Raw genomic sequence first — 14,490 nt, forward strand, 5'->3', positions numbered from 1 at the left:
TAACGATATTTTTTACTTGTCTAGGCTTTAGGGGTGTACGCTTGAATATGATTGTTTATAGGTCATCCATCTTCTAAACTGCAACATATAGTTGTTGATGACTATAACAGCCCAAGTCCATTATAGGTCACCCGTCTTCTAAACTGCAACATATCGTTGTTGATAACTATAACAGTCCAAGTCCATCGCTAGCTAGCAGATATTTTGAGTTTTCCCTTTACGGGTTTCTCCTCAATGTTTTTAAGACGTATAAGACGTATCTGCTTGTGAGAGATTTCACACCTTTACCAGGAATGTTTCATCGTGCAACCAGCTAACTTACCCAAGCAAAATTCAAAATTCAAAACCCTAGGATGAAATTTGGAGTTATTCTTTTCTTTGATTCTACGTCGAGAATTAGGGCACAGGATTGGAGGAGGAAGAACGTGAGGCTGAACGGAGGAACGTAGAGTACGAACAGGGTACGAATCATCTCTCTCGATCAATCCGTTTCTTGAATTTGTGATTGCTCGTTCAATAGGTTCGAATTAATATATTGGAAGAATGACTGGCGTCCAAGAGATAATGCCGAAGAAAGCGAAGGCTACAATGATCGAGACCTTGATGAAGAACCAACCAAACACTTTCAGATCCATCTTTCAGCGCAAGAAATCGAAGAATGATGAAGATTCATCCCCTACCGATTCTCCTAAATCCATCCCTCAACTCTCTCCCTTCGCAAATTCTGTTGTCGCTCGTTGCTCCAAGTATTTCTCCTCATTTTTTCCAGTTGTCTTCATTTTTGTATTCGTCACTTCTTCTGTTTGCTGTTATCGTGTGTATTTTTGCTCGAATTCGCATGAATTGTAGTGTTGACGCAAAAGGCTTTGTCTTACTATATCTACGGGTATTTTTTACTTCAAACTTTGGTTAGGTTACGACCTGCTACCTGATACTGTGACTGTTAGTGATGTGCGACGATAAAATGGTGTCATGCTGGTGAAATTGTTAAGTAAAATTGTTCAAATGTGTGATTTAATGAACGATTCTTTAGTACTGTGGAAGAACTTGTGTGTCCACAATCAATCACTTCACTCATGCTCCATGGACAATAATGCGAGTATAGTGCAATGCCCGTCAATCTAAATTAAGCATATCTATCAAACTAATCACCTCCTATTATTCTTTCCTGACTTATTAAACCAAAATAGTGTGTTCATTTTTCCCTTTCTAAAAATCTTGTTCATTTATTGTTGCATTATTGCATTATTGCACGAAATCTAGTTTCGTTTCCATTTGAAATTTGTATTGCAGTTGGTTAACATGCTTTGTTTTAGAGCAACAAAAAAGAGTTTATCTTTCCTTCATAAATAGGCTATAATTTTGTAAAGAATTTACTTTACAAATTTTTACCCAGAGGATTTCACTACTTTAAGTGCCTTTAAGGATATGTTCATATGTCATATTGAAGGCATAGTTTGGATTTGGCATTTATAGTGCAATCCATTGAACTGGACATTTGCTTCAGCTTTTATAACATTGTCATTTCATGCATCTAAAGGCTAAGGCATTTCTATAATGCAGGATTCTTCAAATTTCCACTGAAGAAATGCAACAACTTTTTGATTCAGAGTTACCTGGAGTTAATAAGGAACCCGAAACTTATTCTAGAAGTTTGTTGGAATTTTGCTCATACCAAACATTGTATTCAATGAGTAAACGTCCAGATTATTTAAGCAACAAGGATTTCCGTCGCTTGGCATATGACATCATGCTTGCTTGGGAGTGCCCTGGTAGTGAAAGCGAACCACTACCGCAAGTGAGACAGTCTACCATTATACTCCGTTGATATTTAGTAAGATAGAGTCAGATTATCACTTAAATGCATCTTTCTTTTTTCTTGTGGGGATGGGGATGGATTGTGTAGGGGTGGAATTTGGATAATTTAGTTCCCATTTGATAACCATTTTGTTTTAGTTTTATGTTTTTGAAAATTAAGCTTTTTTCATCACAATTTTTTTTGATAAGCATTTCACCTTCCTTAAAAACACATTTAAATTTAAGTTAAATTTAAAAAAACAAAATCGAATTTTTAAACACTATGTTTTCTAGTTTTCAAAATTTGGCTTGGTTTTTTAAAACGTTTTCAAAATATAGGTAATAGAGCAGGAAAACTATTGGTAAAAGTAGTGTTTATAAGCTTAACTTGTAAAAATGGAAAACTAAAAATTAAATAGTTATCAAACATGGTCTTAACTTTTAGTTTTTTATTGTTCATTTACAAAAATAGTAGAAAAAGAGGGAGAGAAGGAATTGATTGTGTTTCTAAATCCTCTTTCCAACTGTAGGAAACTGCTTCTTGCAGTAATGAGGAAGTAGAGGATAAGGAAGAGTGGTCACTATTTTATTCGAATTCTACAAACATGGCTGTTCAGGTTAATAATTTTCTGGTTTTCTTATCTGCAACTTGATAGGCACATTATGTTATCTTATGTCTAGGATGGGTACCTTTGAACCATTTTTCTTTTATCTTTTTATTTTTTCTTTTTTTTCTTTTTTGCTAGCATTGACTAAGCTTCTGAGGTACTAGTTTTTAAAACTTTTATATCATGGTGATCAGTTTGATGACAAGAAAACTGTTGGACCAGAAGCTTTTGCACGGATAGCTCCTGCTTGCACTGCTCTTGCAGATATCATAACTGTTCACAATCTTTTTGATTCACTTACGAGTTCTTCAGGTCGTCGACTCCATTATCTTGTCTTCGACAAATATATAAGAAGTCTTGACAAGTAAGAATTTGCTTCGTTAGCAATGACAATTGTGTGATCTTTATTAATGTGTTTGAAATTGTTTCTTCAAATTTTATATGTTTAATTATGTAAGCTGTTAAATGTGTGTTTTTACATTTTTTTGTTCTTCTCAAAACAGAAAACGAAATGGTTATCAAACAACACCTTAATTTTTAGGATCTTGTATTTGGAAGCTTGTTCTTCCCATACTAGTCTTTTGTTTTTTAGTGAAGGTGGATTTTGGTTTAGTTTTGGATTCAAAGTGTTTGGTTCAATAAAGTATTGTTTGATTTGCTTTAGTTCATAAGTTCATGCTTCTGCAGCGTTGTTCGAATGATTATCTCTTAATGTACAGGCTATTTGATTCAAGCTTGTGTGAAGTTTTTGATAATTTCACCTTGTAACAGAAACATGTTGCAACTACTGCACTATGTTTAATTTTTTTAAGCAGTCAATTTCAAATGGTTAATGAAGAAGTCTAACGATGGGACCTATCTGTTTCTGGATCGTGAACTTTTCTGTTCCAGAATAGATTAGTTTGTGGACTAGCGTACTGTTAGAGAAAATTTATTACGATGTATGTTTTGCAGGATTATTAAGGCAACTAAAAATGCATTGCACCCATCAACTGGAAATCTTCATCTTTCTGAAGGAGAAATTGTCCTTGAAGTTGATGGTACAGTACCCACTCAACCAGTTCTTCAGCATATTGGCATTTCTGCATGGCCTGGTGAGCATTGTTCCTACAAATGTAATCCAAGATTGATAGATTGAATTACCTCAGTTTAGATATTGAAGATTGAAATTTACGATCCAAGTTTCCTTCTCTCGATTGTAGTTTTTCAACCATTAAAAGGTTCCTTCCTTTTCTGCTAAAATATAAATGACGCAAGTTCCATAAGTTATATATGTTTATTGACTAGGAAGGGGGAATACTTTTCTCGTTGGAGATTTTATCTCATGTAGGTTGCATATTATGAGCTTCTTTTATGGATTATGAATTTTAGAAGTTTTAGTGTAGAAAGTGTGTTCTTTGTTATTTGATTAGTAAACGACTCAAGGGTTGGTGCTTTGAAATTGGAGGAGAAATGATGTTGTTTGGTTAACTCCTTTTCAGTCTTTTGTGTTTTTTATTCCTTTTACAGTGGGTTACCTTTGTTTACCGTAGGATTAGTTGTTTTGGCCTTGTCTTTGATCAGCCCATGCAAAGGCTACTCTTTATGCATATGGGAACCTTTGTTGTTTATGGATTCATTCAGCTAATAAAGACATCCAGCTTTTCGGTTACGTCGTATTTGGTATAAGAGCTCCAAGATCCTTGGACTTGGGGCTGCCAAGAAGTCAAATGCTCCATCGGGTGGAGACAACACCAGTGGTAGCGACAACAAAGTGGCCCTTTCCACCACCCTCTCCCCAACCTCCATGGCCGGTTGCTTGCCGACAGCTGAAGAACAATGTGATAATCTACAGAAAGTTGTTGGTGAGATACATCAAATGATGGTTACCATGACTCAACATACAATTCACGTTTAATCAAAATCAGGCGTGAAATAGGGACTGCAGAGAATGTCCTAGGCATTTGGAAAGAGCTAACAATGCTCTTGGAGTTCAAGAAGAGAGCTTCCGGCATTCCCCAAACGACCACCTCCAAGAAATGTCCAAGATTTGGTTCAAGAATGGCCTTTAAATGTGCAAGAACAACAGAGAGAAGAGGTAAAACCGAGGAGGCTCAACTGTGTGTTGGATTCATCAAGAAAACACAAGCAATATAGGTGAAGAAAGGAGAAATGGTCGCGAATACAAAATGAAACTCTTCCTGCCTTCAACGGTAAAATGGATATCAAAACTTTTTTGAAAGTTTATTTTTCTTTTAATTATGCTAATATGCCGGGAAGGAAGAAAGTGCAACTTATTGAGCTCAAATTGAGGAGAGGATCTTCAGCCTGGTGGGAGTGATTAGAAATCAACCAACGTCGATGTGGTAAGAGACCTATCAAGACCTAGAAAAGAACGAAGAAATTAACGTGAGATCTATTTCTGCCCACCAAATACGAGCAAATCTGTACAATCAGTATCAGAATTGTAGGCAGGGTACTCGGACAGCGGTAGAATATGTTGAGAATTTCCATAAACTTGGGGCTAAAACAAATTTGGCAGAAAACGTACATCATTTGATAGCAAGATTTGTGGGAGGATTGCAATCTGATATTAAAGAAAAGGTTGAACTTCAACCTTTGGGATTTCTCACTGACACCATCACTTTGGTCACAGCAATCGAAGAGATGATTGATAGCTGTTTCAAGATATTATATTCGAGGCGAAAGCAAGTATAGAAGAGGTTTATCATCCAAAACAAGGAATTATCCTTTTCAAAATCAAGAAAGCAGTACAAAACCAAATGAAAATCAGTTGGCAGGCAAAGAATCCAATCCACCTTAAACATCTATAAATAGGTCAACTAATCCTTATAACCAACCAACTCTGGGAAAGTGTTTTCGCTGCGGTTTGGAGGGCCATTTATTGAATGAATGTCCTAAGTATCAAACACTGGCCGTCATGGATGAAGAGGAAGCTCAAGATTTCATAGACAGTGGGGATTTGGATGAAAATACTTCCTATGTTGAACCAGACGAGGGAGACCAGTTATCCTGTGTTCTCCAAAAATATCTCCTCACACCTAAATCACCCTCAGCGGCACTCATTGTTCAGGACAAGTTGCATGGTTAATGGAAAGATTTGCAGTGTCATAATCGATGGTGGAAGCCGTGGAAATATAGTTTCCTGAAAATTGGTCACTGCATTAAATCTCCCAACTAAACCTTGCCCATACCCATATCAGGTGAGTTGGATAAAGAAAGGGGGAGAAGCTCAAGTGCCATACCTTTGTCTCTAGGAAATAGCTACAAAAACCAGTGGTTTGTGATGTATTAGACATGGATGCTTGCAATACCCTTCCTGATCCCTACCATATCCTACAGCGTTACGGTGCCAATGCTTACAAGCTGGAACTTCCACCTTTGCTACACATCAATTCCATTTTTAATGTTGCTGATCTCCATCCTTATCATGCTCCAGATTCATTTCAGCTCACATCTTAACTCTAGGATGAGTTTTTCTTGGTTGGGTGGAATATTGAAGTAGTTTGGTTAGCTCATTTTCAGTCTTTAGTGTTTTTATTCTTTTTACAGCGGTAACCTTTGCTCGCCGTAGGATTAGTTGTTTGGGCCTTGTCTTCGATCAGCATGTGTAATCCACCCTTTATAAATATGGTAACATTTGTTGTTTACAGATTCATTCGGCTAAAATAGGCATTTCCAGTTTTTTGGTTGCATCAAGAAAAGTGATAAGTCTTTTACATGTATATATATATATATATCTAAGATTGCATTGGAATCAAGTGCAGTGGTTAGAGCAATCATTGTTTGATCTTCTCTATTCTATACTAAACTTTAGTTGCAAAAAAAAGTGAACGAGTTTGTTTTGAAAGTGGAAATTGACATTTGTCTAATGTATCTTTCATTTTCTAAGATGAAGGCTTGGTTAAAATAATTGAAAATAATAATATAAAAAAACCACTTTGTCTCATTCTGGTTCTCGTTGGAATAAAGAAGAGAGGTTGGTTTGTCTTTTAAGATGGTTAGAGGGTTCCACTAGAATCTTGAAGGTGAATCGCCCAAATGGCGGTAGAAGACAAGGCTTTAAAAGTTTCAAAAGATGTAGGAAGACCAAGGGTTACAACAAAGCTCTTAAACTGGACCAAAAACTTTGAATGCCCCATAACTCACACTAGAACTACTCCTAAATCTATTTGAAGTTGGGCCAAAACCACCAATTGTAATTCCATTGACATAGTGAAATCCACCTGGGGGAATATCCGTCCTTTTGCAGTAGGAATCTGAAAGGATAAACTTAGAGAGGTTGTGTGATGTAGTATTCACTTGATTATTCTGAGGTGAAGATATTCATTAATTGTTTTTCCTTCACGTCTGATCTGGTTTATCTTTTCATGCAGGGAGGTTGACATTGACCAGTCATGCCTTGTACTTTGAGTCATTGGGTGTTGGTTTATATGACAAAGCTGTTAGATATGATCTGGAAGCAGATACAAAGCAGAGAATAAAACCTGAACTTACAGGACCATTGGGTGCTCGTCTCTTTGATAAAGCTGTTATGTACAAGTCAACATCTGTGTATGTTATTTCTTGAATGATATTAAGTAGTTTTATAAATTCTAGTCCCTAGATTCTAATATTTGTTTCCTCTTCCTGTGAGGGTACGTTTAATAATTTATTTTGTGGTTAAACTCTTTAGTGATCCTTTACAGGACAGAACCTGTTTATTTAGAGTTTCCTGAATTCAAAGGCAGTTCTCGGCGGGATTATTGGCTGGATATCTGTCTTGAGATCCTGCGAGCACATAAGTTTATCAGGAAAAACAATCTTAATGAAACTCAGAAATCCGAAGTCCTTGCAAGGGCAGTTTTTGGCATTTTCAGAATTCGCGCAATTAGAGAAGCTTTTCATGTTTTTTCATCACATTACAGAACTGTACTCACTTTTAATCTGGCAGAAAGCCTTCCTGGGGGAGATTCAATTTTAGAAACTCTCTTGAGTCGATTGCTGATGATAAATATAGATGGTATTCAGCGTGATGCTTCTGGGAGCCCACCTGCAAAGCAGCAACGACAATCGTTTCCAATTTTTCTTCTGGCACTAAGTCAACTTGGATTCACCTTACAGAAAGAGATAGCTTATGAAGGCGACGCAGTTTTAGTTGGAGATATTTGGGCGGGTGAGACAAATCCCTTGGAAATTGTTGTGAGACAATCAATATCAGATTCAGGCAGGGCTGAGGCTGCACAAGCTACTGTTGACCAAGTGAAAGTGGAGGGTATTGATACAAATCTTGCAGTAATGAAGGTAAACGATTGAGTTTCTTGAGAAAATAAACTTGGACATTCAATCAATGTTAGTACTGATTTAACTTGGTAAAACTTAGTACTGGTTTAACTCATGGATTTGTATATCTTCCTGATCAACAATTGCTATCATCAATCGCATGTTTCAGTATCTTTTCTTGTATCTTTTTACTAGGTGGTAAGTTTTTGCATGCTCGGACATTCAATCAAAGAAAAATATTGGATTTTTTTAGAGATAGTATTTTGGTGCTGAGTCTTTCTTCATGTCTGTCCAGGAACTGTTGTTTCCATTTCTCGAATTGGTTAGACATATTCAGATTTTGGCCTCATGGGAAGACACTAAGAAATCAACAGCTTTTCTACTGTTGTTCTGCTATGCTATTATAAGGTAAGTAGCTACTCATTATCTGGAACTTTGCATGTTTGGGTCAAAATTGAGCATTTGATTCCTGCTGGGCTCTATTGATATACAAAAACAGTGTTCCAAAACAAGCATATACAAGCTTTAATATGCTGATCTGACAGTCTTTACTTTTACCTATTAGTTTGAAGGCTGTGTTTGGATTAAGTTCACAATCTGTCGAGACATTTTACATGGATATAATTTACTTTTTCAACACTTTTGAGCATGAGCGATAATGGAAGTATGAATTAATACGACTAATATTTTTTTGGGCACATAATCATAAATCTTCATGTATTTTAGTGGTAAAATTTGTTAGTGATGAGCTTGAGGAGTAATAGAAGGGTCTTTCATGTCATTTTGTATCCGCTTAGGCCCATCAATTCTAGCTAAGTGAACCCCATGGTTATACTCCTAAACAAACCAGGGAGAGAATCAAAGGAGAAAAGTGAGACTTTTTTTTTTACCTTTTTTACATGAGGAATTTTGTGTAAATAAATGAAATGACAAAAATACAAAAGGATGCCAAGGGTGTTAAAGAAAGGCTCTCCAATTTGTGATAGAGGTCAGAGGCTCTCCAAGTGAAGAAACCCGAACTTCTGTATTCTTTGTCCGAAAAGTTTGGAGGCGGCTGATGATATTCCTTTCTTGTACCTTCATGATCAGTCTATGGTTAAAGCTTCTGGATACTTTCCAAGTTGTCTAATTGTTAGGTTCCTCCAATTACTCCTAGAAAGCCCAGAAAGTGAAACATGTATCCTTTACACTTGCTCGAATTCCTCAACCCTTTGATGAACCCTAGTCATGCAGATCCTAGAGACCTAAGACCCCTCCCTTCATCTTTGTGAACTGACTGACAAACTGGATCAATATGGCACCAAATTGTTGAATTTCACTTCAGTTTTATCCTGTAGAGAGGAGGAGAAGAAAGTCCTCCAGGCTGTGAATTAATGCCTGTGGTCTCCTTTGGCACATCTGGTTGGAGCACAGCAACAAGATCTTCAATTCTAAAGAACGTCTCCCCTCTAATCTCTGGGTTCCTTCATTTATATAATTTTATGAAAGCCACACAGAGACATTATAAAAATAAAAAAGGGCATACAAGGCCCAAAAGAAGGAGACAAACAAAACTAACGGTACAAAAAAGGCTCCAAGGATAATACATAACTAAATGTATTTTAAAAAGTCGTTTGAACTAACACTGAAAGAGGCATGAAACTTGGTCAGAGGCCACACCTCCTTCTCAATCTCAATTCCTCTAAGAATCCCCATTGTTTCTCTCAAACTAAAAACTCCTACAAAATAACAAAGAAGCTAGAGCATCATAGGAACTGACCGTTATCATGTAAAAGAGGGTGAAGGCGAATCTATTTCCTCGTGGAACTACATTCTATTTCAAGCCAAGTAAACACCATAGATCTTTTCTTTTAAAAAAAATCCAACCCTGAAGAAACTAACTGGCAACTGATTGATGATCGAGGTTTACTGTTTGCATCCTTGAATAGAATGAAATTTTGGATTCTATTTTACTCTCCACTTCTTGTTGGTGTATTTAGTATAGTTCTTTTGTAACTCTTATCTACTCTACACGCTAATATGGGAACTTTTATGCAATTTTTGTGTCCTCTTTTCATTTGTCAATGAATGGTGTGGGTTAGTAGTAAGTTGGGGTCATTTGGTGAGTCCATTAGACGAATCGCACGCTGCATTTCCAACATGACTGTAATTGTTCACAAGTTGTTGCTACATCTCTTCCATCAATGCTTCAACCAACTGCAAGTGTCTGGTTTATCTTTGAAGAAGCTTCGTCTTCATGTCTGCTAAATTTTTCATATTAGCAGGAGATAACGTGATTTTTGATGTGTGGAATGCAGGAATTGGACAAGGTTTATTGTGCCTTGCATTCTAGTATTTCTTGCGGTTCTTATGCTTTGTCGCAGGCAGTTTGGCAAAAGCAAGCCACTAGAACCTTTCAGGATCACATCACCCCCCAATCGAAATGCTGTAGAACAGCTGCTGACCTTGCAAGAAGTCATCACTCAAGTTGAAGCTTTGATTCAAGATGGGAATATTTTTCTCCTAAAAATAAGAGCCCTCTTATTTGCCGTACTTCCGCAGGTATATGTATACTATAAATATAACATTCAGTCAGTTATATAAACTTGTTATGCCGTCCAATTCCTTTTGAACAATTACGATCCCATGTCGGTATCCCTATAATGTGCATCTTCCTTGCAGGCGACAGACATGGTTGCGCTACTGCTCGTTTTTGCAGCTTTAGTTTTTGCATTTCTTCCATTTAAGTACATAGTTATGTTAGCATTAGTCGAGGCGTATACGAGGGAAATGCCATACAGGAAGGAAACCAGTAACAAATGGATTAGGCGAGCAAGAGAATGGTGGATTAGAATACCAGCAGCTCCTGTTCAGCTTGTTAAACATGATGATAACAAGAAAAAGAAATCATAAAATCAGTTGATGGCTCTAGATTCTGTATATCGTCTCTCACATTTAAGGTACATTTGTGTGTGTATGTGTATATATATTCACATTAACGTCTAGAGAAATCTACATTTCCTTATATTTTCAGTGGTAAAGTATCTCTCATGCACAAGGGGGAACTAGGTAAGCTGGATGAGAATTTATACAATGACTAACTTTGAACTCAATTCGCCAAATTGAATTTTACTTTTTATTTTTATTGCTAACTTGGTGCAACTTGGAAGGTAGACCAGCCGATAGCAGTTCCTCTAGCTGATGGTGTGAAGCACATCATAACCAGAGAAGACATGATGGTTTCGAGGTCAGTGATCGCGATTTTTCTCGTGATGAACAATATAGCCAATTTTAGTGATCAAATTTTCAGATTCCAAAATTCGTTGTTCTAAATCTCCAACTGGTGTCTCCAATTTACGTGTAACATTCACAAATCTCTCTACCACGGAAACGACAAGCATGGACTATAGATTTACACTCCACGTAAAAAAAATGGAAGAGATAGTAGCACAAAGTGTCGATGTGCACTAAAACCAAGCTGAGACAGAATGAGACATGATCGTCAAAGACAAACTCAAAGAGATCGAGTACAATCCCAAATCATAACCTCAGAATTCAAAGTCTCATTATCATACAACTATAAAGCTTTACTTAAATTAGGTTGTTTCTTTCCATTTCTTAGCAATAAAATCTAGATAATTTAATATTTAATTAGAGATTTTTTATATTTCAAATTATTAAAACAATGAAACTGCATAACTAGATTGGACTAAGATGGGTTCAAATATAGACTGGAGACCAAAAACAGAACACCAAAAATCTAGCATTTGTACCATATTGCTTCACACACAACCATAGAATCCAACAGCATTTTTACTAAGTTAGACTCTAAATGAATTTACAACAGAAACAAGGCAGTGAAGAAGGCTGTTTTCTAGCATTACGAAAGCCTACCATGGAATCTCTCCTACTCTTCATCTGTTACTTCTTCTACCTCCTTCTCTGCAACCTCTTCTGTTTCCTTTTCATCCTGAACAAAGATCCCACATTACAATTTGCAAAATTGAACACAATAATTCAACATTTTAGAGCTTAAATCTTACTTCTTCATTCTCAGCATTTCGACTTTCTTCTAAGGCCTTTTCATACTCCGCTTTCAGCTCAGCAGCTTTATCTTGGTATGGCTTCTTCTCCTGTTAATCACTTTAAGGTTTAGATGATATGATTCACAAAACGTTTACATGTTTTCAAACGGCGAGTAAATCTCACTCACTTCATCGGTCATTGACTTCCATTTCTCACCACCTTCCTTTGCAACCTATAAAGATTGGAATACACAATCAGGAGCGAGGATACAATGATTTGGGTTATTGATACAATTTTATTTTATGTCGAGGATTATTGGAAGTGAGTCCTGCATTAGTTAATTTAGTAGAAGATCATGGGTTTATAAGTGGGGAATACTATCTCTATTGGTATGAGTTGAAGAAGCCCAAAGCAAAGCTACGAAAGCTTATACTCAAAGTTGACAATATCATACCATTCTAGAGAGTCATGATTACTAACATGATATCAGAGCTATGCCCTAAACTTAGATATGACAATAGAATCCTCAAATATCAAACAAAGATTGTGAGCCTAAAAAATGTAGTCAAAAAGTGACTAAAGTATCAAACAAAGAGTGTACTTTGTTCGAGGGCTCCAAAGAAAGGAGTCGAACCTCAATTAAAGGGATGTTCGAGAGCTCCATAAACCTCAAGGAAGGCTTATAGTGTACTTTGTTCGAGGGGAGGATTGTTAATGATTATTGGGAGTGAGTATAAGTGGAGAATACTTCCCCTTTTGGGGAAACCCAAACCAAACCAAAACCATGAGAACTTATACTCAAAGTGGACAATATGGTCCATATGAATGTGGACAATATGGTCCATATGAATGGTGATTCCTAACATTATATTGGAAACTTAGGATTGTTTTTTTGGATCTGTGCTAACCTCTTTCACGCCTTTGGAATCAGGATGCGCTTCTTTGTATGATTTTCTGAAGTCATCCCTGAAGTAGCACAATGAGCAATTTCAGCAAAGACTCAGGTAAATTTGATAATACCATGTAGTAATCTGATAAATTCAACACTTGAAAATAGAAGGGACATGGGGAATTGCATACATGAAAACGAAGAAAGCTGTAGGAGGGCGTTTGGGGGCATTTGGATCTTTGTCTTTCTTCCCTCTCTTCTCCGTTCGGGATTTCTTAGCCTTTGGTTCTGATGGTGCTGATCTTTTCCTGTACAGCGATACAGTCAAGTTAATACAATTTAAAGCACCACCTTAACCAGACAAAGAATCAAGAAAAAAAAAATTAATAAGATACTTTTCTGCTGGCTTTTTGGCTTGAGTTTGCTTCTCGACAGTCTGAGCCTCTGCCAAGAAACCAAAAACATGTGAGTTTCGACTCAAAAGACCTCAACGAACAAACAAAATATTCAGGAATTCACGCGAAAAAAATACCTAAATTCGTTCTAATTTTGGCGTCGAGGCTGCAGCTGTGCATGCTGATTAGTGCTGCCGGAACACTTTTGCTGCACTCGTCACTGTAAGCCAAAAAATGACCATTCAAATCAGAGGAATTAATTTCTTACATCATCAATAATAAGCTTAAAACTGCTGCTTCCGCAACTCAACGGGTTACTGTAAGACGAACATTTCATTCGACTATGTAACTAACTCGGACTGAAAAGCAAACTGATAAGCAGAGACTATCAACGCTTAAACAACAAAAATTCTAAAACCACAATTTAATTAGAACATGATCGAAGCAATGAAGTGTTGGGAAACAACACGAACACGCCAGTAAAATTTACAGAAAAACGAAACCGGTATAAATACGCAACATTAAAAAGGTTCATCAATCATCCTACATCCTCTTTAGCACTAATCCAGCCAACGCAACTCAACGAAAAGGTTTATGGAGAAAACGAACAGTGCATTCAACTCTAAGACGAAACTGAACTAACAGACGAACTGAGAACAATAAATTAAGGACGAAAAATGAACTCCATAAACTACTATTTGTAACTAAAGTAGTCAAAGAAACGGAGTGTTAGAAAGTATATCACAGTGACGCCGATGAATCAAACGTAGAAATGAAAGCAGAAAGAAAATACCAGAGATCCACAACCTAAGTATGTCCTCTTTAGTCCTAAGCCAGTCAATGCAACTCAAAATGAACATGTAAGCAAAAAAAAAAAAAAAAAAAAAAAAAATGAAACAAGAACGCACCATCGAGCAAAAGCACTGCCATCTTTGGCTCTCACAAGCGAAGGGCCAGTAGTGGCGGCAGCGGCCGGAGTAGCCTCCACTCTCTTTCTCGACTTCGATGATCCTCCACCGGCCATTTCCTACTCTCCGCAGCTAAATCAGTTACTTCGAAAACGCAGACGAATTGAAGCCAAAAGGGAAGTTTCTTCAGCGTAGAACGAAGCGTCCTTTGTTAATAAAGCAAAACAACCAAGAAAGAGGGAAATATTTTGTAAATTTTGGCGCCCTTACTCCCCGCGTTTTGCTTTCGTTTCACGAGGATCGCTGACATGGCTTCATCTCACCCGTTGATTTTGAACCGTTTCGTTTCGACGTTCCAAATTCATACTTTCTTTGTCTCTGTAAGAACGCTCATTAAATGGGCCTTGACTGCACTTATTGGGCCTTGAATAAACTTGGTCATGGGCTTTTTGGGTTGAACCAAAAGCCCAACTCTAGCCGACACGTTAAATGGGCCTAGACTGACAAGTTGGGTTTGATATGAGCCCAACCAACTCTAACCGACACGTGCCATTAAACCAGCATACCAAAGTCTTTCAATTAGTTTTGGTTGGTCAGCTTGATTTTGCTTGTAATATTATCTGCAA

The 14,490-nt window shown here is 37.1% G+C and overlaps 2 protein-coding genes across 3 annotated transcripts; one reads left to right on the top strand and one right to left on the bottom strand.

Annotated features, from left to right (window-relative positions):
• Positions 1-318: 318 nt before the first annotated feature.
• Positions 319-10,687, top strand: LOC111808536 (uncharacterized). Of its 2 annotated transcripts, XM_023694595.2 has the most exons (11): positions 327-461; positions 543-746; positions 1,564-1,798; positions 2,328-2,414; positions 2,600-2,769; positions 3,360-3,499; positions 6,782-6,959; positions 7,094-7,688; positions 7,963-8,075; positions 9,965-10,208; positions 10,329-10,687. In XM_023694595.2, exons 2-11 carry the CDS (start codon positions 544-546, stop codon positions 10,557-10,559), a joined length of 2,196 nt encoding a protein of 731 aa, XP_023550363.2. In that variant the 5' UTR covers positions 327-461; position 543; the 3' UTR covers positions 10,560-10,687. The 2 variants fall into 2 exon arrangements, with proteins under 2 accessions (XP_023550364.2, XP_023550363.2); XM_023694596.2 differs by lacking the exon at positions 2,328-2,414 and having other exon boundaries at positions 319-746.
• Positions 10,688-11,393: 706 nt separating this feature from the next.
• Positions 11,394-14,071, bottom strand: LOC111808537 (high mobility group B protein 7). Its single transcript, XM_023694597.2, has 8 exons — positions 13,865-14,071; positions 13,094-13,176; positions 12,957-13,005; positions 12,753-12,869; positions 12,581-12,638; positions 11,860-11,904; positions 11,690-11,779; positions 11,394-11,616 (listed from the first exon to the last, which is right to left on the bottom strand). Exons 1-8 carry the CDS (start codon positions 13,978-13,980, stop codon positions 11,554-11,556), a joined length of 621 nt encoding a protein of 206 aa, XP_023550365.2. The 5' UTR covers positions 13,981-14,071; the 3' UTR covers positions 11,394-11,553.
• Positions 14,072-14,490: the final 419 nt, after the last annotated feature.

This window comes from Cucurbita pepo, chromosome 13, assembly GCF_057944985.1.
Source record: "Cucurbita pepo subsp. pepo isolate OVF chromosome 13, ASM5794498v1, whole genome shotgun sequence".
In the NCBI taxonomy this organism is placed as follows: Eukaryota; Viridiplantae; Streptophyta; class Magnoliopsida; order Cucurbitales; family Cucurbitaceae; genus Cucurbita; species Cucurbita pepo.

Excerpts from the sequence above, each read along its gene's own strand:
- LOC111808536 (XM_023694595.2), top strand. The coding sequence starts at position 544 with ATGACTGGCGTCCAAGAGATAATGCCGAAGAAAGCGAAGGCTACAATG. Across the intron at positions 1,799-2,327 it reads AAAGCGAACCACTACCGCAA|GAAACTGCTTCTTGCAGTAA; the intron begins GTGAGACAGTCT and ends TTCCAACTGTAG. Across the intron at positions 8,076-9,964 it reads TTCTGCTATGCTATTATAAG|GAATTGGACAAGGTTTATTG; the intron begins GTAAGTAGCTAC and ends TGTGGAATGCAG.
- LOC111808537 (XM_023694597.2), bottom strand. The coding sequence starts at position 13,980 with ATGGCCGGTGGAGGATCATCGAAGTCGAGAAAGAGAGTGGAGGCTACT. Across the intron at positions 13,006-13,093 it reads CAAAATTAGAACGAATTTAG|AGGCTCAGACTGTCGAGAAG; the intron begins GTATTTTTTTCG and ends GTTTCTTGGCAG. Across the intron at positions 11,780-11,859 it reads GGAAGTCAATGACCGATGAA|GAGAAGAAGCCATACCAAGA; the intron begins GTGAGTGAGATT and ends AGTGATTAACAG.